Genomic DNA, 22719 nt, shown 5'->3' with positions numbered 1-22719 from the left:
CGGATCTCACAAATACCTACTGTATTGAATTGAACTGATTGAGACCTATTTCTTGTCATTATTCAGACATCAGAAGATGTTTTCTGTCCCACCACAGTGTGGTCACTCTATTTTTTTTTTTTTTTTTTTGTCAGTTGTGGGGGGTTTGAACTTTGGGCCTGGGCGCTATTCCTGCGCTCTTCAGCTCATACCGTTTGAGCCACAGCTCCACTTCCATTTTTTTTCCTAGTGGTTTATTGGAGAAAAGAGTCTCACGGATGTTCCTGCCTGGGCTGGCTTTGAACCTCGATCCTCAGTTCTCAGCCTCCTGAGTAGCTAGGATTACAGGTGTGAGCCACAGGCGCCCGGCCCAGTGTGGTCACTCTTAAATACACAAAAATCAATCTTTTGAAATACTCACCGCCCTTCAAATCTGTGTTTTAGAAAATCAAACAGTGCTTTCTGCATCATATCTGTGACCTGCAATTAGGCAAACAATAAAATAAAATGATAAAAGTATTACTAAGTATGATAAAATTATTCCTACTATGATAAGCCAATTCTGCTTGAAAACCTAACTTTGTCTTTGCTTTGTCTTTGGAAAACACAGCATGTGATATTATATGTTCTGTTTCTTAGTTCTGATGAAATAACAATTAAAAAGAATGTTCCCAATATTCATAGTGGCTTAATGATAACAAGTGCTTTCATGGTCACTCTATTTAATACTATTTCCTGAACTTAGTAATTGCAGGCAGCAGAACTCTTCTAAGCAACATTTAAGAAAACAAAACTGTGCAAAATGCTAAGCAACATTATCACAGGTTGGAGAGAGCACAAAAAGCAACATGTTTTGCTTCTGTGAGCTCTTTAGTTTCTAATTGAAGAGCTCAGAATAGGATATAGAGCCACAAGGCACTTCAGCATGAAAAGATCAAGTGCATTACACAGAGCAGTCACTTACCTCATACCCCTTCAGAGAAGGGCCCACAAGGACCACTGGCCTCATGGAAGGTACTACATCATAAGGAGGAGTGTGCTCTGTCTGCAAAGAGAGGAAATACTTTTAGATATTTCCGTAAACATCAGGTACTGAAATATTCTGTGTATAACAAAGTACTCCTTGTTGCAGTCTGTTAGAGGAGGCACTGGCTTTGCAGACATTAAAATGATTTTCTACTTGCCTCAATTCTAAATAAACCCAATTAAAGATTAGTGGGTTTATTTTTCTAATGTTACCAAGTTCCTGAGTGGCCTATGATTTTCTTGTTCTTCCCAAGAAATGCTTTTGTTGTGTTAGTTTCAAAAGCAGGAAGTGCTGCTTTTGAAAAAAAATAGTTGGTACAACAAACAAAACATGCCTCATGCAGGATAGCTTTAGGCTCACTGAAAATTAATATTGTCAGATGCATTTGAATTTTCTGCAGAATTGAGCAGCTCTAACATAGTTACTTAGCAGCTTAGACATTTGTCTTACCTGCACAAAACCTGAATCTCAAAACTCTGACTTTCACTGTCAAATATTTTAAAATTCCAGTTAAATTGTGAGCATTTAAATGGCTTGTATTGTCCCAAATAACAATAATCACTGTTCACAGCAGTGAATAATACTTCTGGATTTGGGGCACTTGATTTCTATATAATGGCCAAAGATAAGGCTTATGTGTCTTGGAAGGAAGGTAATAAATGTGTTAATAACATATCCAACATGCTTTAGGAACGTCAAAATGTTCATTGTCAACTTGCGTATATCATATGCTTTTCAAACTTGGTTTAGGTAGCATTTCTGTTATGTATCTAATTTATGTTCTTGTACAATAGTTTTTTTGTTTTCCTTTTGGAAGAACAGTGGAAGAGATAAATTGTCAATGCTTTTCCACTTAGTTGCTTAAAGTAATTTCTTTCAAAATAAAAGTAATACTAATTTGTTTCATTATATTAAAACTGGCTCTTTTAAAGTTACAGAAAACAGTAAATTGACACAGCAGTAACCTTTTTGTTAACCTTTTTGTTAATGCAGAAAAGAAAAGCAATAGATAAGGCTTTTGCCACTAGGATAAGGAAATTATTTGCTTTTAGCTTTATAGGAATCTGGATTAAGCAGTGTATGAAAGAAAAAGTATCTTAAAGAATTACATGCACCAAAAGAAAAATATTCTTTAAACTACTTTTAAGAATTTCATGAATTGATGTATTTTTTGTATCACCCTTTCACTCAAAATCATTATTGCTTAACATTTGCCAATTGCAAACTTTCTGGCTTTATTTCAGGTTAAATTTGCAGTGTACCTGTGGGAAGGGGAAGGTTTAAAAAGCATTTCAAATTCAAAAGCTTCCATCTGAGATTTTATTAGTAGTTGTAGACTGAATGATAAGAGGGGAGAAAAATATTAACCATGATTGTGCTGTCACATTGATTGCATAAAATTTTACTTAGCACTCAGATTATTTTAATAGACACAATAAAGGTAAAATACAATTTTGAACCAAAGAAAAAGCAAGACAAACATACAGTGACAGCACAAATGCCACACAAGCACCACCTAAAAGCAATCTAAAACACAGAAAACAAATCTCATGGATTGTCAGGTTGATTCTGTCCCTCCCTCTCCCCTGCCCCAGACTCTACACTGAAGCTTACTACATCATTGAGAACATAAGAGAATGAATACCAGTGCCGAAGGCATCATAAGCATATTTACCAAATTATTATATTTTATCATTCATTTTATATCACCTGGGATTATATTGAAAATGTTTGGAAACTAAGTCCTTATAATTATACAGTATAAGAACAACTTTCACCATTATAATTAGGAATATAAATGGCATGCATTTTAGTAACAGCTAACAAATTTTATTACAAGTGTTAAAGTCCTAAGTGGCCCAGTTATTTCATAGTTTTTTTTGGTTCCTTTGATCTGTCTCTGACATCTAATAATGGTTTACCCATGCTGGAATCAATCGACTTCTTAGTCAATAAGGATAGCTACAGAAATTACCTTATTTGATGGAATAGTGATATTTTTATGCCCTATCAAACTTGACAGTTTTATTTACCCCTTTCTTAAAAACCCTATTTTGTGATAATTATTTCGAAGTTTAGAAATGTACGAGCAAGCAAATTTCAAAATAATATCTTGGTTTTAGGTGATGTTGCTAGTCTCCGAAATCTAGATCATCTGAGCAGTGCTGATATTCTAAATGTCCACACTATGGACACTGTTATTTGGCTGCAACTTTTAGCTATGATGTGGAAGTAGGACCAGAGCTTAACACATCAATCCAGGTGTTGGTAAGTTTTACCTGGAATACTGAGGGCTTCTCTTCTTAATCCTAATTAAAAAAATAGTTTTAATAGCTGACATTTTATTAATAACCTTAGAGCTCTACTGCAGAGCAAAAGTCTCAGGGAGAGAGTAGGTTTTACTTCGTATGTGTGTGTCTGTGTCAGAATCTACCCATGGTATAGGACTTGATGACATTTGGGAAATATGAGTTTAAAAGACAGCATAGTAGCTGTGGAAAGTGGTATGTAAAAGCTGGGGGAAAGAGAAATCGAAGGGGGAGCGAATGTTCCTTTAAAAAATAATTCTTTGTAGCTACAAAATACATTAAGAGGAAACAGACTATCTGTTAAAGAGGAATTCCAGGGAGTTTCCAGTCAGGGGGTAGGTATCATCAGTATGTAGCATCTTGGTTGGCCAATGGCAAAGGCGCTATACATGGCCACCAGCCCCATTGTCCAACAGGTGAGATGCTGAGATCTGACTGATGGAGATAGCAAGAACATTGGGAAGAGTATTTATATATGACAATAGGAAAAACTCACAGTAAACCGCCAAAACAAGCCTGCAGTTTTCCATTGGTCCTGTTCATCTGCAGATTTTGCACCTAGTGGATTAGAAGTTTAAATACTGACTAAATTAAAACTTGAATAACCTTTTTTTTTTAGAACAAGCTATGTATCTGGATATCATAAATCAGACTCTAGTAACTGCTTTATTATGCTTGATTATAAATTAAATTTCTGGAAAAAAGCAAGAGACAAAGACAGTATAAGCATGCACAGTTGAGGTGCATTATATAGAATTGTCAGTGTTGGACATCCTTGAATGTTTAAATAAATTCCCTTAGTGGTAGATATTATTCCATCAAAAAGGATAAGTACTGTAATGATGTTTTAACAGGTCACTACTAAATTTAGTTGCTTTGAAATGCATGGACTCAATTCATGGCTGATAGATTGTTTCTTAGGACAGAAATTATTTAATAAAACTGGGAATTAATGCTAATGATGCCAGTGGCAGGATAAACACAGCTTATGTCAATGTAAACTTACCGATTTCTGCTTCTGCTTAGCTACAGCAGCATGGAAAAGAAACAAAGAATAACAGAGCATGCATGTTATTGGCTTGTCAAAAGACGCAGACAATCAACAGGACTAGAAATGTGACGCAGTGCAGTTGAGCAGGTGGACAATGGGAGCTGGGAAGTTCATGTTACCTTCTTAAAGAAGGGCATTCTTTTCTCTTTGGAGTGGGGTGACGTTACACTGTTTGCACTGGGTTTAGGGGAGCGGTGGTTTGCTGGAATATCATTTTCTTCTGCATCTAAGCCAGTAGCATCTATGTCTATAGCTATATACAGACAAACAATTCAAAAAACATCAGGTGGGCAGGAAAGGAAAGACAGGTTATAAAAATAAAATGAAAGCAAATAAACTAACCACTGTAAACCATCTATTGTGAGTTCTCAACACAGTACACAAAGTAAAATTTAAAAGTTCAGAATTTTAAGAATTCAATGTAATCATACCTAATAAAATCGAAAGATTCCCTCACCAGAACAGTCTGCTTGAGCAAACAGTTGTGTGCTAGAAATCATGAATATTTTAGGAAAACACTTTTAATTTGTAATTTCAGATATAATACTCTCCATAGTAATGGTATAAAAGTATAGTACAGAATATACTTGGCTTCACTTGGTACAATATCTCAACAAAAAAAAGACAGCTGAATTGGGATTGTTGGACACAGTGTCTCAGATTTCTTATTTTACTGATTAATAAGAGTCATGTGAAAAGCTTCACTGAAATTACAACAGACATGTAAGAGAAAGAATTAAGAATTCAATCCATGCAGTGCAGAGAAGTCATATAAGCAGGCCCATCATTTATCAGATTGGGTTCCAGGATGAGCAGGAATGAAAGGATTTCAAGATGTATGCATTCTCAGACCTCACTGAAGGCCAATTAGAAAACACTGGATCTAATGATATTCGAAAGAATCCAATCTCAGAAAACCAAATGAAAAACCTCTGGTGATTTATAAAGCCACTGGATATTACATAAGAGACCAAGTGGATGGGTATAAAGACCCATGAGAATGTGCCTCTGGTTTCCTCATCTGTCAACAAGCCATTTCAAGTTTGTTGCTCAGCATGCTTCCACTTGAAAAATTTCAACCTGAAAATATAAGTCCTTAATAGTGGTAAATTATTTTTAAAAAATGATGTAAAATCTCACTTTGGAATTTATACATTGTTCCACCTGGAATCACTCAGATTTTATCAACTGTAGAGTTGGAAGTACTTTTAAGATCACCCTCCACCCTTGAATTTTATTTTTTATGTATTCATTTAAGATTTAAAAGCTGAACTCACAGGTTTTAAAGGACTTTTTCTTGGCAAAACCTCAGTAGCAACAGGACTCAGAACATAGGTCTTGTGTAGTAGAGAGTTCACACTTGTTTCTATATGGTGCTGCCCTCCAGTGAGGTCCCTTCTTAATTTGGATAGATTTTCATTCCCTACTGCCTTCCTCAACTATGGTCATGGCCTCAGTGTCTGGATGCAGAAGAACATAATACAGGGAAGCCTGCTAGAAGATTACTTCGGATATCTGAGATTAGGTCAAGGAGAAGAAAATTTAGTCCAGAAAAGCATTTTAAAAATGCTAACGTAACTGCAGTACATTCACATTTAAGGAACAAATTGCCATTTGGAATAACAGCTAGTCTAGTATTGCAACAAAGCTACCATTTTCTGTATTGGTAGCTGAATTCATCTCAGCCTCTTCTATCCTTTTCAAAGGACCAGAGATCATCTGATAGGCATCACATTATTGTTCAGTGTTGCAGTTATTACAGATATTAGATGACTCAGCCTTTTGAAAATTCAGATCTTGTATTTCCTTTTTGTTTCTTATTTTTTTTGTTTGATTAGATTGAAAGCCTGTGATAGAGTGAATACCTGGCATTGTTTACCCAGTGTTACAAAGACCAGCTTTGCTTGCATAATAGAGGAGGTCTGATTTTCTACAAAATGAAGGTAATAATAGATTGAATGAATTCCAGGTATTTAGACAGGCTTTACCTAGTAAATGTACCTTCTCTTTGTCTATGCATACATACTGGTGAGCTATAACATTTAGTGTGTAGTATGCATCATAAAATATGCCCATGTGTTTGAACCTAAAAGGCTTTTTAAACCACATAATAGCTCATATAGGGAAGTTTACTTTTGGGCTTATTACATGACATAATTAACCTAAAAGGACTTAGAGAAAAAAATTCCAGAAGTTTACTGCATTGAATTTCAATAATGAACTATGTCATTAACACTTTCCTAGACATGAAAGAAAGGAGCTGGTTCATTATTTTCAAATTTTTCTAACAAGTGTTAACCGATATCAAAATGTGTTTCCCTTCTGGTGGTAAATACCCAAATACTTTATCCTCTTCATGTATTATGCAGTTTGAGAAGGCAACACTCAAGGCAAAGGATCCTCGGAGCTTTTCTGAAAGCAAAGCTCAATCCAGTTGGGTATCAAGAGTTGACAGGATCCTAGGTTGGTACCGAGTTTGTAGACTGGATTGTATGATTTGTCCATTGACTCTGATCTGCTATGGAAATTAGACTGATTTGTTTCAGTTAGAACAGTGGGAATCCTTGAGAGTGGAAATACATAAATGTTCAGCTCTAACACTGCCCAGATGTTTGGTTACTAATAACCTGAGTTTGGGATTTAAATTTCTACCTTTTTATTATTTTTCAGTAGAACTGGGAACTGAACTCAGGCCTTCCTTGCTGAGCAAGTCCTCTATTATTTGAGCCATGCCCCCAGACCTTTTGTTGTATAGTTTTGTTTTTGCTTGTTAATTATGGTTTTATCTTGAGACTATGTAGTCCAGGCTGGCCTTGAACTCAAGATGATCCTGCTTCTGTCGCTACAGTCCTGGGATTATAGCTATTCTATATGTTGCCATTCCTAGCACGGTTCTTTTTATTCCACATTCGTTCTTTTATTGAGAGATGTTACTTATTCTGAATTTCTTATTTATTCTGTACTTTGGCAACAATACTATTTACTCAGGAAAAAATACTTGTATCCATTTGAAAATATTTTTTTTCTCATCCTATCACACTAGCATATTTGTTTGTTTATATAGCTAACCATGGAACATTTCTTGAAATTTAACTTTTGGCTTAATCTTACAACTTATGTTTAGTTGAACAGAGTTCAGGTGTGAAGTATATACACGTGTGTAGATGTGGTTATATGTATTGTACAAATTTCTACTACCCTGTTATGCAGGTTTTGAAGTGGAAATTACTCCTTGGTCTAGCAACAGGTAGGGAGAATTATAGATAAGGCTTTTGGAAAGCAAAAAAGATAAAAATTGTGATTGTAGCCAATCCACACTTGATAAATGTGCAGCAGAAACTTATGAAGCTTTCCTTTAGGTCACTTGAGCTATTAATATGGAAATTATTAGAGTACAATGTCCTTATTGTAAGTTTGCCAGCCCCATAAGTCATTATATCAAATTATTTATTTTAATAAATATCAGTATATTAAATTCTCTATGCAGTTCTATTTTTAGTAATGATGAACATATGACCACAAAATGATATTTTATATCTATTAAACATATCTGGGGGCTGGGAAGGTAGCTCAGTGGTAGAGCGCTTGCCTTGCATGCCTGAGGCCCTGGGTTCGATTCAAGCCAGAAGTGGCGCTGTGGCTCAAGTGGTAGAGCGCTAGCCTTGAACTGAAGAGCTGAGGGACAGCACCCAGGCCCAGAGTTTAGGCCCCACGACCGGACCCAAAAAAATAAAAAAGTTAAAAAAATAAACATATCTATTACACCTATCTATTATACATAGAACTTTGGTTTTCTAAAATGCATACACTATGTTGGTAAAATAATTAAAAGAGAAAATGGGCGATTTTTGCTGATTTACAAAAGCAAATGTGGATTTATATTTTTCCTTCTCATTTTAGGACCAGCTAACTAACAGTCTTCAGGAATCCTTGAGGTAATCTTTAGGGTATACAGAGAATAGGTAAGGTTTGCATAGGAATCCTTGCAACTTCTCAGGTTTGAGATGGAGCAGGGTTAGGCTCCCTGATCCTGTACAATCCTAGAAGTACTAGCTTCACATAGTAGCTACCAGAGCTTTGATTTTCACTGCAAGCCTACACATTTTACTTAATGTTGAGCAATTTAGAATTAATCCCAAGTTGTACAGTGATAGCTTTTTAAGTCAATATGCAACCTAAAGATTGTGCTCATATTTTGCTCCCTTCAAAAAAAAATCCTATAGTTTTTGCTGTTTCTCGTTCCTAATAGCCTTCATGTTCTGGCAGTAGGTATAACTACGAGGAATAATAGAGAAACTAATAGAGGAATCATGTTCTTAAAACTCAATTAACTGCAGTGGGTTCCTTAATTTCTTCATAGACTCACTGTCTTTTCTGATCTCATTTCCAGCTCTCCAGAAACCACACAATCATTTCGCTCTCCTGACCTGGCAACCAAATCCTTAGAATCTTATCGAACTCCCAATTACACATTAGCAAACTAAGACTGATCATGGCTTTCATATAGCTAGCTTTCTATTTATGTAAAACTCTCAAGTTCTCCACAAAATGGTGGAGCTGTCGGAGTTAGGCAGTTAAATTTATTTGAATGTCACATAATTTTTAATGTATCCTATAACATAAGTATGTCCCATGAAATATTGATATTTGTTTACTTCATTTCAAATTTATTTGGGTGCCCTTGTTTTAGCAAGCCCATGTGTTCATAGTATTGTTTGGGGGTACTGAAGTTTGAACTTTTAGCCTGCTGTTTGCAAGGCAACTGCTTTACCATTTGAGCCATTCCTCCAGCCCCATTTTTTTCTTGTTTTTTCTTATTTTTTAGGATAGGGTCTCATTCTTCTCTAGGGGTACACCTGAGCTGCAGTGTACCTATTCTGCCATCATCACTGATATATCACAGATAGCATATATATGCATGACCATATTCAGCTTCTCTCCATAGACATACAAGCCAGTTGGGATTTACTGCCTGGGCTAGCCTGGTACCATGATTTCAGTGTCCCACTTTGGGCTCTCCCCACTGTGCTGAGCTGTGAGTTGCGAAGGGTTCTCCCAGTTTTTTCTGCTCAGGCACCACTAAAATCATGATCCTGTTTATTTCAGTCTTCCAAGTAGCAAGGGTTAGTCTGTGAGCTCCTGTGCCAGGCATTGTTCTAATTTCTGTGCATTCCATGTCTTCCACAGAGCCTGACTGGGCACTCACTTTGTCTTTACCGCATTCTCTGTTCCTCACCTTTCTAAAGTTTGGATCTCTTTTTCTGTAACATTGGTGCCTACCCATCACATTGAGTGACATGCTGGGCACAATGGTTGGGACTAGGGATAAAAAAAAATCACATGGCGGGCTGGGAAGATGGCTCAGTGGTAGAGCGCTTGCCTTGCATGCATGAGGCCCTGGGTTCGATTCCTCAGCACCACATAAGCAGAAAAAAAAGCCAGAAGTGGCGCTGTGGCTCAAGTGGTAGAGCGCTAGCCTTGAGCTGAAGAGCTGAGGGAGAGCACCCAGGCCCAGAGTTCAGGCCCCACAACCATACCCCCCCCCACAAAAAAAAAAATCACATGGCATTCATCACTTTGATCTACAGCCAACTCATATTATTGACATACTTTCTTTCTTTCTTTTTTTTTTTTTTTTTTGGTCAAGGCCAGAAAAAGGAATTCTCCATGTTGTCCCTAGTTTCATAGGGCCTTTTATTTCCGAAAGTTTAGTATTTGTAGGGAAACAGAGTGACTCAATACTTTGTGTATCAACTCACAAAACTAGGTAACACTATTGCAGAAGCATGAAATGCAACATGTGGTATCTTGCACTTAGCACCTACTTACCAGATGATGGAGGTGTAGATTTTCTGGAACTAGGTACTATGTCACCCAAACTGGATGATGAATTTCCTCCTGATTTACTGAAGTAAAGCAAAAATGCATATTTAATCAGGCACTTATTTCAGATCCTAAAACATTCATCTTGCTCAATATACATGATAGTATGTTGTATTTTTGTTAAATAGATCTTTCTTACAAGGAAGCAAACAGTAATTACCAAGTGGAGATTCCTGGAGTACTTGAAACATTTACGCAGTAATCTCCATTTTCAAACTCAAGCGTTCTTTTAAAAGGCCCTAAGATAATGGAGAGAATGCTGATGATTTTTACAGCCCTCAGGCTTTATGGCTAGATCACAGATTTCCTTTGCTCTGTATTTTAGAAGCCTTCTGAGACAATTTATAGACTTTCAAGGCTAATGAACAAACTCAGTGAATGTTTTCTTCCAGCCCCTTTGTCTTAGATTATTTTTTGTATAATAAGACAGGTTACTCAAGCTTTCATAGACAACCTTTAAAGGAAAAACACATAAATGAAGGAAAAACAGAGCATTATGTTTTAACCAGCAAATAGTACACAGAGCATTCCTTAACCATGGCTAACATGGAAGATTAAACTTGGTTAAGAATGTTTTGAAGAACATATTCTTTAGAACTACCAAATTTTAAAATTTGATAGAAGATATTTATGCCTTAAAATCTTGTGAGTTAAATGTTAAATAGCATTTATGAATTTCACTCATATACAAGAATGGTAATATCCATATTACTAAATAGCTCTTTCACACAAAGGTGATATGAACATCTTAGAAGAATGGCCTGGAATTTGGCAAGGCGCTACACTCCTTGATGGGCCAAAGTATATCAAGGCTGGGAACCACTGGCCTGAGGGCTGTCTTAGGCCTACAAAGTCATTTATTAGATGATGGGAGAGACATATATACCTGAGCTGCCCTGGGATCTTCTGCCTGTGTTGACCATTTTGTATGGTCAATAACTGATATCACAAATATCAAAATGACCATTAGCAGAAAAAAGTTTTCTCACCCCTGAAAGGAATTTTCTAGAGTGCCTGTGCATCAAAAACCAATATTTCTCCATGTAAATACTAATATTACAATATAAGTTCTGTCAGTAATAGGCTAGAATTTATTGCTACTACTCTGGCATTTTAAAGCACAGAACAAGCATCCAAAATTTTATGAAACAACTAGCAAAAGGACTATCATTTCAACGTTTTTGAGAGGCACCCCTCTTACATTTAATAAAGATACCAGATAGGATGTAAAATTAACAAGCAATACTTGGAAAAGCAATCTCTGGCAGTTACATAGGAAATTTACTAGAATTAAAATACATTCTTCCACAAGTTTTTCCCTCTAAAGGGCTAAGCCTTAATTTCAGTTCAAACATGAGTTTATTTTACAGTCCTTTTAAATTTTAATAGTTAATAGACCACGATATAGACAATTTGCCCCATGAAAGTTAGAATGTGTTTGTGACTTTAAGCATCACTATCCCACAATACTGTGAAATTTGGGAAATCACTTAATCACAATAAAGACCTTGAAAAAAAATAATAGTTAAGATATTATTTGAGTTATGTAAAATTGTGACAGACATTGCAAGTAATCAACATGGTCATGATGCATATTGGCCCTTTTAGTTCTCTAAAAATGAGGTTTTTCAACTGTGCCCCTCATTTTCTTTGGTTTCTGTCAGGCTTTATATTATACCATGCTTATTAAACACTGCTTAGTTCTGATAACAACCTTTAAAAATAAAAAAAATGTGAAAGTCTGTGGAAGCAAGCCACAAGTATTTTTCCATACGTAGATAAAAGTATGGGTCAGGAAATGGAACAAAAGAAAATCAAAGGAAAGAGGATACTGATATAAGGAAAGACAACTCCTTTCCCTAGCATAGGTACAAGTGGGAAAATTACAAAATGCTAGTTTATGAGGATAGACATTCCAACCTCCAAAACATTTGATATTTGATATTTCATTTGATACTTGAGGGGGGAAAAATCCTGCTAACATTAAATTTGCATTATTATATAGACAAATATACACCAGAAGAAACAGAAACCACTGTCGTCACATTTAAGAGAAGTCCTGCTTATTTCCTACCTTTTTATGTATGGAAAAAGTATGTCCCACTCTGGGCTTGTGTGTACAGGGTTTAATATCACTGCCTGTATGAGTAGCCCTCCCAGTGAGTCTACAGTGCCAAGTAAACAATATCAAGCCTCCTAGAAAGGCTTAGGCAGCCCCAGCCTATTACATAACCCATCTAATTGCTATCTGCAAAGGCAATTTTGACTTGTTTTATACTTAATGTCTACGTGCTTAACAGAGGGTAGAACTGAAAATCGAATTTCTCAGGTGAAAATGAAACTAACAAATAACAGGAATTGCTATTTGCCAATGATGTCTGGGGCTGTCATCTCCAAAATGTGTCTCTGCCATGCAGCCAGCTACAGATGCTGGGATTAGTCACCGTGGCTGTTCAGTGCCAGAGTATTTTCAGCAAATGATTAGGACCTCAGAATTTCCTCTGCACTGAGCTGGAATTGAATCTCTATGACCTTAGCTATTTTCATTAATGACCATAATTAATTTGAATCTCTCTCAAATAGGATGAAAATAGGGTACTGGGAAAGTTTTTAAATTCAGGTGTTTTTAAATGCAGGTAATGCTACCAATAAAACACATGATCTATCTGCTTTTTGATACATAAGACAGTGGGATATGACAAACAACAGTCTCAATTTTTATACAAGTACTTGACATTTTCTTCATACCTGGAGTAGAATTTCCCTTGCTTGGCTCTCTGTTCATGCTGTAGCCTCATGTTTTCTAGTTTTACTGGGCTTGGGATGAATCCGATTTCACAGCCTTCTTTAACTAATCGCCCTATCCACCAGTCATTATTAAATTTCTAAACACAATCACAAACATTAAAATTAGTGCACACAGAAGTTCATGCCTTTGACTTGTTTCCTTCCACATTAACAATATCCACCAGGAAGAAATGTAGCAATCCCAATGATTTATTCCTCAGATATCATAATTCAAAAAACCCTTGGGTTCATGAGATTAGCACACAAGACTGAAAGTCTGTTTGGCATTGTCAGCCATCCATGACAGCTTTGTGCTTTCTTCTCTCCCCATGCGGACTTTAAGATCAGCCTAGATTCTATCACAACTGCTGCTGAACCTAAGAAGGCTGAGTCCAAAGATATATAGTCCTTTCTATCAAGAGTCCACTAGGAAAATAAAAGGTATCACAGCTTTCTCCCTTGTATAATCACATTAGAAGTATTGAGTGAAAGGTAAACACTGAAATCTACCTGAAGTATTTTATGTCATCGCCAAATTTACCTGTGTGTAAACAACTGTATAATTATGCATTGTAGTGTTTATGATATCTCTATATTAGTGTTGACGTGTCTCTTGCAAGTAGAATATTTAGCTAGAATCTGTATGATTTGATTTGATTTTTCTCAACAAAGTATTTCTGAACACAACAAAGGATATTGTTTTCTTCCCATTGGTATAAAGAGATCCTCTTCCAAGCACCGGTTGTATTAATCTAACTTCTTGACAAGCAAGATTTAGGCATACCATTACTTGTAAAAAAAAGAAATCCTACCTTTTCCATGTAACCAATATTTGTATGCATCTTCCAAAAAGTCATTGAAATGGAAGGCTATCCATCTATCTGGATCTGGGAATTGAACCCAGGTCTTTGTGAAGGTAAGCACTCTACCTCTTGAACCATATCCCCAGTCCTTAAATTAGTATTTAGTGCACTGATCAGTTAAATTTTCACATTTCCTGTGACATGTCATCCTTTAAATAGAAGTGTAATCATTGTAAACCCCTACAGATTGAAGAAAACCTCACATGCATGTTAAGAGTATGATCTAGGAGTAATGTCTGTGTTTCTATAGTGTACCCCAGAGCAGGCATTAGATACACATTGACTCTAAACAGAATTTAAGTCAAGGTGAAGTTTTTCCAATTTAAAGATTGTATTATTGTTAATAGAAAGGTAGAGATTTGAAAAAAAAAAAAAAAAAAAAAAGGAATTTTCTTGATAAATCTGTTTCTTGCCTTCTTGGCTCTTAATTTCTCCAGTTCAGAAATTTAGCATCTCAGGAGGTTACAGGGCACCAGTGGTATGAATTGAGAAGTTGTCAGCAGAGCCATGAGAGTTCTAGATATTAAATCTTCCCCAGGTGGCTAAACTTTAGACAAAGAAACTTTACACCTAGTCAAGGTTAAGCCTTAAAGCAAAAAGTACAGGTTAAGCATAAAATAGGACCATCTAATAGTTCCCCAATCTCCAGATCACAAGGCCCAAGGGAGCCCTGAAGCTATTGCCAGAAGTCTTAACTTTTTTTCACTTTCAAAATGTATAATATTATCAGAAGAAGGTTGAGAGCCACTGCTTAGCATGCATGTTACGTTACACAACTGCAACTAGACGCAATGCTATTTCACCACAGAAATAATTGTTGTTTCAAGGGGAAAATTATATGAATAAAAGTTGAAATTGTTGTCCTTACTTCCTTAACATGCAGAAAATCTTTCGCCTCAAATGAGATGGCCATTCCTGGCACTGGAACATCATCTTCATGGGCTGCACTGTAGCTGACATTTGTCCGAACTGCAAATGCAACGGGTTTTGTCTAAAGGGAAAGGAAAGGAAAAACATTAAGAGGTAAAGAAAAATAGAGCTCTTCCCTTCTTCCTCAAATACAAAACTACAATCAGAAACTGGTATAATTGTCATTTTCCCACTGTTTCTTTATCACAAACAGCTTGTTAGTATTCCCACTGCATGAAATAGCTCTCAGCTACCAACCACCCATTTCTGAACTAGAAATAGGCCATTATTCTCTTCGAAAGCATGAGCAATAAAGGTGAGGAAGTATGAGCTTGCAGCACCTGGAAATCAGGAAACACAAACATAAATAGAATGTCCAGTTCTGTAGAAACCACCTCCCTTCACCAGACTTCTATCTACTTCAATTGATCATTAATTTTGCAGTGTTTTGGATGGAATAAAAAGGACTAAGGATTTATATTCAATGTCTTTAGCAGCTGTTATGCATGGCTACAGGGAATTATTATACCAATGACCTTTTATTTACTTTTTAGTCTTGAGTTAATTCAGCCACTAAGGATAATATTAATTAAGTCATCTCATTATCTGTTACCTGGAAAATTCACAGGTAAACATTTGCTCTTTGCTGTCAATAAATACCTACGAGAATAAATAGGCTCGTCAATAGTGAAAAGTAGTGATCTGACTGGCATTTGTATTTCATATTGTGGGCAATGAATGTCTTCTGAGCAGTTTCTCCTACTTCACCTGCTCTTCATCATCACCTGCTCCAAAGATGAAGTAATCGAAATAGAAGGTCCATCTTCACTGTCTCACGTAGTCCTCAGTTAAAGCATTCTCCATGATTGTGCCTGCCTGTCTATCTGTGTCCCTTGCTAACTTGTGACTGGGGGCGGGGGGAGGTGGGAGGGAATCAGACATAGGAGGTAGAAACAAACTTGTATAATTTTTTGCTGTACACTGTTCTGCATTAAGGTCAAGATTGTGTGTGTGTGTGTGTGTGTGTGTGTGTGTGTGTTTAATGACTGGGCCTATGTACCAAGGCTGGCCTGAATTAATCAGTGCTCGTGCATGTGCAAGTGCGTGTGTGTGTTTAATGAATGGGCCTATGTACCAAGGCTGGCCTGAATTAATCAGTGCTCGTGCATGTGCGAGTGCGTGTGTGTGTTTAATGACTGGGCCTATGTACCAAGGCTGGCCTGAAATGATCAGTGCTCTTGTGTTAGGCTCCCAAGTGCCCAGATTACATTCCCACACCACCACATATGGCCTTCAAGGTAACACAGAATCATTTTATGAGTGTATATGTTACATAGCTTAAAAGTAATGGGTAAATTGACTTTGTTCTTTGGTTCCCTGTATTGCATGTAGAACAGACACTTCTTTTTTTGTCGGTTGTCCCTGAGCTCTTCAGCTCAAGGCTAGCACTCTACCACTTGAGCCACAGAGCCACGTCCTGTTTTCTGGTGGTTAATTGGTTATAAGAGTCTTATGGACTTTCCTGCCTGGGCTGGCTTTGAACTGCAATACTCAGATCTCAGCCTCTGGAGTAGCTAGGATTACAGGCATGAGCCTGGTTAAAACAGGCATTTCTTATGCATACTGTCTTGTGAGTTAAAGCTGAACAGTCTCTCACTGATAACAGTAAGTACCCATTTGAAGGTGGGTGGCATGATAAGGTGTAAAAGTGCTCTGTAAACACCAAGACTACGCCTTGTTTACTACACTCTCTTTGACCTGTTTCTAATTAATATTTTTAGGAAGATAGGAATAAGTGATACAGATCGTCAGAATCTTGTATGTCCCCCTTCCAGGTCCTTCTTCATCATGTATATGACATGATTTATAGTGAAACTGCAAACCAGTAACTTTGGTAATGTCTACCAGGTGACAAGCAATATATTGGATATTGTACATGGATTGGTAAATTCATCCCAGCAACAATCATTTTATTCCAAATGATGAAACTGAGTCCATAAAATGTTCTCTTAGCTTATAAACAATGGAGATGATATACACAAGCAAGTTTTTTTACTCCAAAACCCAAGTCCTTTTGGTAATCTTACAGGCGTTTACTGGGAGGTTAAAGCCATGACTTAGTTGGTAGGTGCAATGAGTTAAATTGTCAGGTACCCTGGAACAAAAAGAAAAGAGCTACACTGATAGTAGTTTTAGGGCACTTAGATATTGGTATGAAATTCTGAAGATCTAGAAGTTGTATTTCATGACTTGGTTTAAAAAACCGGTTAGTAGAAAATGTGTATTAGGCCCAAGTCTGCCTTTTTGCCTCACTCTAAATGAGCAGTTCCACATCTTGAAACTATGGGTATTTATTCTAAATGTAACACACTTTTGCATTGTTGTACTTCAATCAATTTGAGATCTAATAAATCAGCAGCAATGTCAGATTGGGATCTTTGTTCCTTCGGGTATAACTTTTCTCTCTTCATCTCCTTTTTTTTTGGGGGGGGGGTATGGTCGTGGGGCCTGAACTCTGGGCATGGGCACTGTCCCTCAGCTCTTTTAGCTCATGGCTAGCGCTCTACCACTTGAGCCACAGCGCCACTTCCGGCTTTTTTCTTTTTGCTTATGTGGTGCTGGGGAATCGAACCCAGGGATGCATGCATGCAAGGCAAGTGCTCTACCATTGAGCCACCTCCCCAGCCCCTTCATCTCCTTTTTTTGCAAGCCATATAAATCATAACTGAGATGTTAAAATCCACATGATTTTGCAGTTCCTAAAATTGGCATAAGGATACAGGAGAACTTGTGAAAGACCAGAAGTACTGGAGTTCTTAAAAGTAGAGAGTAGAGAGCCAGGCAATATTCCTCACAAAAAAAGTGTCTTAAAGGTTGGCCTTAAGAATAACTTGAAGTTATTTCTGGACCTCTCACTGTAGCTTTATTTTGCAAGTTGGTTACTTTTTGGAGGATTCATCACCAACTCTGCCCATCCTGGAATAGCCCAGGATGCACCAAGGATGTCCTCTAGGAGCCCTTGGATTCCCTCAGGCTTGTTCACAAAGTTCATTTAGGTGTAGAGAGACTCAAGTCCAAATCCTACATTATACCTGGCTTCACCATCTTCCTTCCCACTTAGACTCTATTACTTACATTATCTGGCCAAAAGGCCCAAGATGACCTAGGTCATCTACAAAACTTTCATCTTTCGGACACTTTGGCTGATCCAGGCCCTGTAACCATATGGTCCTTAATTTCATATCCAGGGAAACTATTAGCTCATCAGAGGCCTGTACAAGCCAATCAGGAAATGTGTTGGTTTGTAGCAAGAACAACTTTCATTTTCTCACAGCTTTCTACAATCTCAAGGCCCAAGTCTACTTAAAAAATTATGAGATAATTAACTTTAAAAATACCTTTGGTAATAAAGTATGCTAAATAATCATAAATTAGTGGTACTATATTTACTCTTATTATGAAATAATTATTTCTCCCTAAACAATTTAGTAAGTAAAATTTATTAAAAATGTACTAGTGTCAGAAGATTTCGAGTAAAAAGCTGAAACTCATGAACAAAAACCCTTTGATCATGATTAGATGTTCATGTATCAATTTCTTCCTACACAGAAGCATTATGCCTTGCTAAATAGCAAACATACATTTCCATTTTCATTATGATACAACCAATAGTGAATAACATGAAAATTAAACAGAAAATTAATATTTTCTGTTTAAGAACTGTAATGGATTAGTTTTAAATATTAACTACACCCAACTTGCAACCTTTTAAATAAAATTTAGGGGAAAATACAACCTCGTTTCCTATAACAGACTAGAACAGAGAGTTTAAAAATATCTAATCCATTTCCTTGATCCAGTAGTCTTGTGCTACACACCAGTTTCTTATGAAATGTGATCTATTCTTTAGAAACTTTTAGTTTTCCATACAATAGTCATATAGTATTCTTTTATACTCTGCTTACAGCACAATCTAAATCTGTCATTAGATTTATAAATAAGAGTAAGACACAGTAAAGAAACTATATATATAACAGTTTCCAGAAATACAAAGAGCTTATAAGCATAAACTTTATTAAGTTTATAAATATGTAATAAAATTGTTGTTAAAGAACAAGGGTAGCTATTGAGTCTTAGGAGAAGACTGAGTTGCTGAATAGAAATGAAAATAGTTATATGAATATAGGATTCAGACCACAGGTATCTGCCTTCTTTAGTACTGGATACTTATGTACCAGTTATTCTTTGCTGGTTACTATTTCTCAGCATCACTACGTCCAATACATATAGGTGAATTTCAATGCTATTACTTATAAATAGGGAAACATTTCTATGTTACTACAAAAAATAATAATCTCATCTTCTTCATCAGTGAAATTTCAAAAATCTTTGCTTAATTTATTATAAATTATCTAAGCCAGTTAGAGTAGCAAAACATCATGCTACAGTGCTAAAAACAAGGGAATATGCATCTTGATGACCACTAAGTCAGACTAAATAAGGCAAGAGTCACAGGCATGAAAATATACATAGGCATGACATGATCTTGTACTTAAATAACCCCATGGACTCCACTCCCAAGTTACTTGAACTGATCCAGAACTTTGACAAAATAGCAGGGTATAAAATTAACCCTCAAAAATCAATGGCTTTTCTATATGCCAATCATGAGAAGAGCATGGCTGAAAATAGGAAAGCAACAACCTTTGTAATACCCCCCCCACACACACAAAAACGTAGGAATTAACTAAAGAAGTAAAGGGCCTCTATGATGAAACTTTAAAAACCTGAAAAAGGAAATTAAAGCCGAACTAAGGAAGTGGAAAAACCTCCCATGCTCCTGCATTGGGAGGATTAACATCGTGAAAATGACAATACTGCCAAAGTCTATCTACAAATGTGATACTCAATCAATATCCCAACCTCATTCTTCAATGAAATAGAAGAAGCAACCCAAAAACTTATATGGAACAATAAAAGACTCCAAATAGCAAAAACAATCCTTAGCAGAAAGAACAGTGCTGGAGGAATATCAATACCAAATTTCAAACTCTAATGCAAAGCCATAGTAAACAACCGGGTACTAGCACAAGAACAGACCTTAGGACAATTGAATAGAACCGAAGAGCCAGAAATGAACCCACAGACCTATAGCAGCCTAATCTTCGATGAGGGAGCTAAAAAAAAAAAAAAAAATAGAATGGAAGAAAGACAGCTTCAGTAAATGGTGCTGGCAAAATTAGTGAAACACAAGTACAAAACAAAAGCTAGATCCCCATATATCACCTTGCACCACAATCAACTCCAAATTGATCAAAGACCTTGAAGTCAAAGCAGACACCCTGAAAACATTACAGGAAAGAATAGGAGAAACTAGGGCTCCTTGGCACAGGCTGAAATTTTAATAGAGACCAAGATTGAACAAATGGGACTGCATGAAACTGCAGGGCTTCTGCATGATAGAGTATGATCAATAGAAAGCCCACAGATTGGCGAACATCTTTACTAGCCATACATCAGACAAGGGTCTCATATCTAAAATATACTTAGAACTCAAAAAATTGAATCCCCCAACAACAAATCCTCAATGAAACAACTGCCCAATTAATAAGTGGGCTAAAGACTTAAAGAAATACTTCTCTGAAGAAGAAATAAGAATGGCCAATAAACACATGAAGAAATGCTCAACTTCTCTAGCCATAAAAGAAATGCAAATCAAGACAACATTGAGATTCTACCTTACCCCAGTTAGAATGGCTATCATCAGGAAATCTAATAACAACAGAAGCTGGAGAGTATATGGCCAAAAAGGAACCCTACTGCATTGTTGGTGGGAGTGTAAACTTGTTCAACCACTTTGGAAAGCAGTATGGAGGTTCCTCAAAAGACTCGACAATAGAGCTCCCCCGTGACACAGCAATCCCACTTTTGAGCATTTACCCAAATGATCACAAACAAGACCATACTAAAGATGCCAGCACAACTATGTTTATCGCAGCATTATTTACCACAGCTAGGATATGGAAACAACCCAAATGCCCCTCAGTAGATGAATGGATCAAGAAAATGTGGTACACACACACACACACACGAATTCTATGCCACCATCAGAAAGAATGAATTTGCCCCATTTGTTAAGAAATAGAAAGACTTGGAAAAAGTTATATTAAGTGAAGTAAGCCAGGCCCAAATAAGTAATAAATGATTACGACAAGCAGAAATGGAAAAAAGCCATGTACATATGACCATATAAGGTGATGTTAAGCAAAATGAAGCCCAAGATAGGGACACAAGATTTTATCTTTGATTTGTTGTATTTCTGGGTCTCTTAAGAAAACAACAAATCAAAGAGAGGTTGGACAAATAGGATTGCATGAAATTGCAGAGCTTTTGCATGGCAAAGGACATAGCTAGCAAGATCAATAGCCCACAGATTGGGAGAAGATCTTTACTAGCCATACAATGGACAAGGGTCTCATATCTAAAATATACCTGGAACTCAAAAAATTAAATCCCCAACAATAAACCCTCAAAGAAACAACTGCCCAATAAATAAGCGGGCTAAAGACTTAAAGAGAAGCTTCTCTGAAGAGGAAAGAAGGATGGCCAATAGACACCTGAAGAAATGCTCAACCTCTCTAGCCATAAAAGCAATGTAAATTAAAACAATACTGAGATACCACCTCACCCCAGTTAGAATAGCTATAGTCAAGAATTCTACAGATGCTGGAGAGGATATGGACAGAAGGGAACCCTACTGCACTATTGGTGGGAGTGTAAACTTGTTCAGTCACTTTGGAAAGCAGTATGAAGGTTCCTCAAAAGACTCCACACATAGAGCTCCTCTGTGACCCAGCAATCTCACTGTTGGGCATTTACCTAAATGATCACAATCAAGACCATACTAAAGCTACCAGCACAACCATAGCTAAGATATGAAACCAACCCAGATGCCCTCAGTAGATGAATGGATCAAGAAAATGTGGAATGGAATTCTATGCCTCCATCAGAAAGAATGACATTGCCCCATTTGTTAGGAAATGGAAAGACTTGTAAAAAATTATATTAAGTGAAGTAAGCCAGGCCCAAAGAAACTTAGGTCCCATGGTTTCCCTTATTTGCAATAACTAGTATATGTCTGAGACAAGCAGAAAAGGTCAGATAAGTTGATATTAGGCGAAATGAACCCCAAGATAAGGATGCAATGGTTTCTCTTTCTTGCTATTGTTTCTTACATATTTATAAGGTGATTTTTTTTGTTGCTTTGTATGTCCCTCCCCAAAGGTATAATCCCTGTTTTCACTGTATTTGATGTTGGTATAATTTGTGGAGGGGAAGGGTAAAAACAAATGGTTTAAGTAGGCATACAGGTGGACCCATTGGAACAATGAAATGTACAAGATGCTTTTTCGAAAATCGAACTTTACAATTTTGCTGCAGGTGGGGGGGGGATGGGACGGCGGGGAAACAAAGGAAGAGACAACAATGCTTGATAAGAAATGTACTCATTACCTTGATCATGTAATTGTGTAACCCCTCTGTACAGTATTTTCACAATAAAAAACCTTATTAATAATATTTTTAAAGAGATTTTATCTTTGTTGCTGTTGTTTTTAATGTATTTATATGTACTATGCTATTTTTTTGTTTCTTTTGTATGTTCTTCCCCCATGGAATAACTCCCATTTTCACTGTATTTGATTCCACTGCCCTCATCTTGTATATACATTTTTCTAATTTGGAGAGGGGAAGGGAAAAAACAAAATGCTGAAATAAGGATACAGGGTGACCCATTGTTAACAATGAGATGTACAAGTCACTATGTTGAAAAGAAACTACAACTTTGCCGGGAGGGGGGGGGGGGAGGGGATGGAGGAAGGAGGGGAGAGTGAAGGATGTAAGTGGGACCAG

General features: G+C 36.8%; 1 protein-coding gene across 14 annotated transcripts in view; it reads right to left on the bottom strand.

Annotated features, from left to right (window-relative positions):
• The window catches only part of Cacnb2 (calcium voltage-gated channel auxiliary subunit beta 2), a 308080-nt gene that overhangs the window by 17645 nt on the left and 267716 nt on the right, over positions 1–22719 (bottom strand). For 10 of the 14 annotated variants that reach the window (XM_069990453.1, XM_069990454.1, XM_069990456.1 and 7 more), the window contains 6 exons: positions 14768–14890; positions 12998–13134; positions 10196–10272; positions 4486–4619; positions 944–1024; positions 401–459 (listed from right to left, as the gene is read on the bottom strand). In XM_069990453.1, coding sequence (XP_069846554.1) covers positions 401–459; positions 944–1024; positions 4486–4619; positions 10196–10272; positions 12998–13134; positions 14768–14890 — 611 coding nt within the window. Of the gene's footprint in view, positions 1–400; positions 460–943; positions 1025–4321; positions 4342–4485; positions 4620–10195; positions 10273–12997; positions 13135–14767; positions 14891–22719 lie in introns of all 14 variants that reach the window. The other 4 variants (XM_069990458.1, XM_069990459.1, XM_069990464.1 and 1 more) reach the window with 1 other exon arrangement.

Source organism: Dipodomys merriami, unplaced genomic scaffold (assembly GCF_024711535.1).
Source record: "Dipodomys merriami isolate MVZ:Mamm:240054 unplaced genomic scaffold, mDipMer1.0.p SCAF_4, whole genome shotgun sequence".
In the NCBI taxonomy this organism is placed as follows: domain Eukaryota; kingdom Metazoa; phylum Chordata; class Mammalia; order Rodentia; family Heteromyidae; genus Dipodomys; species Dipodomys merriami.
Note: the sequence above shows the minus strand (reverse complement) of the source record. Positions and strands in the feature narration are given on the sequence as shown.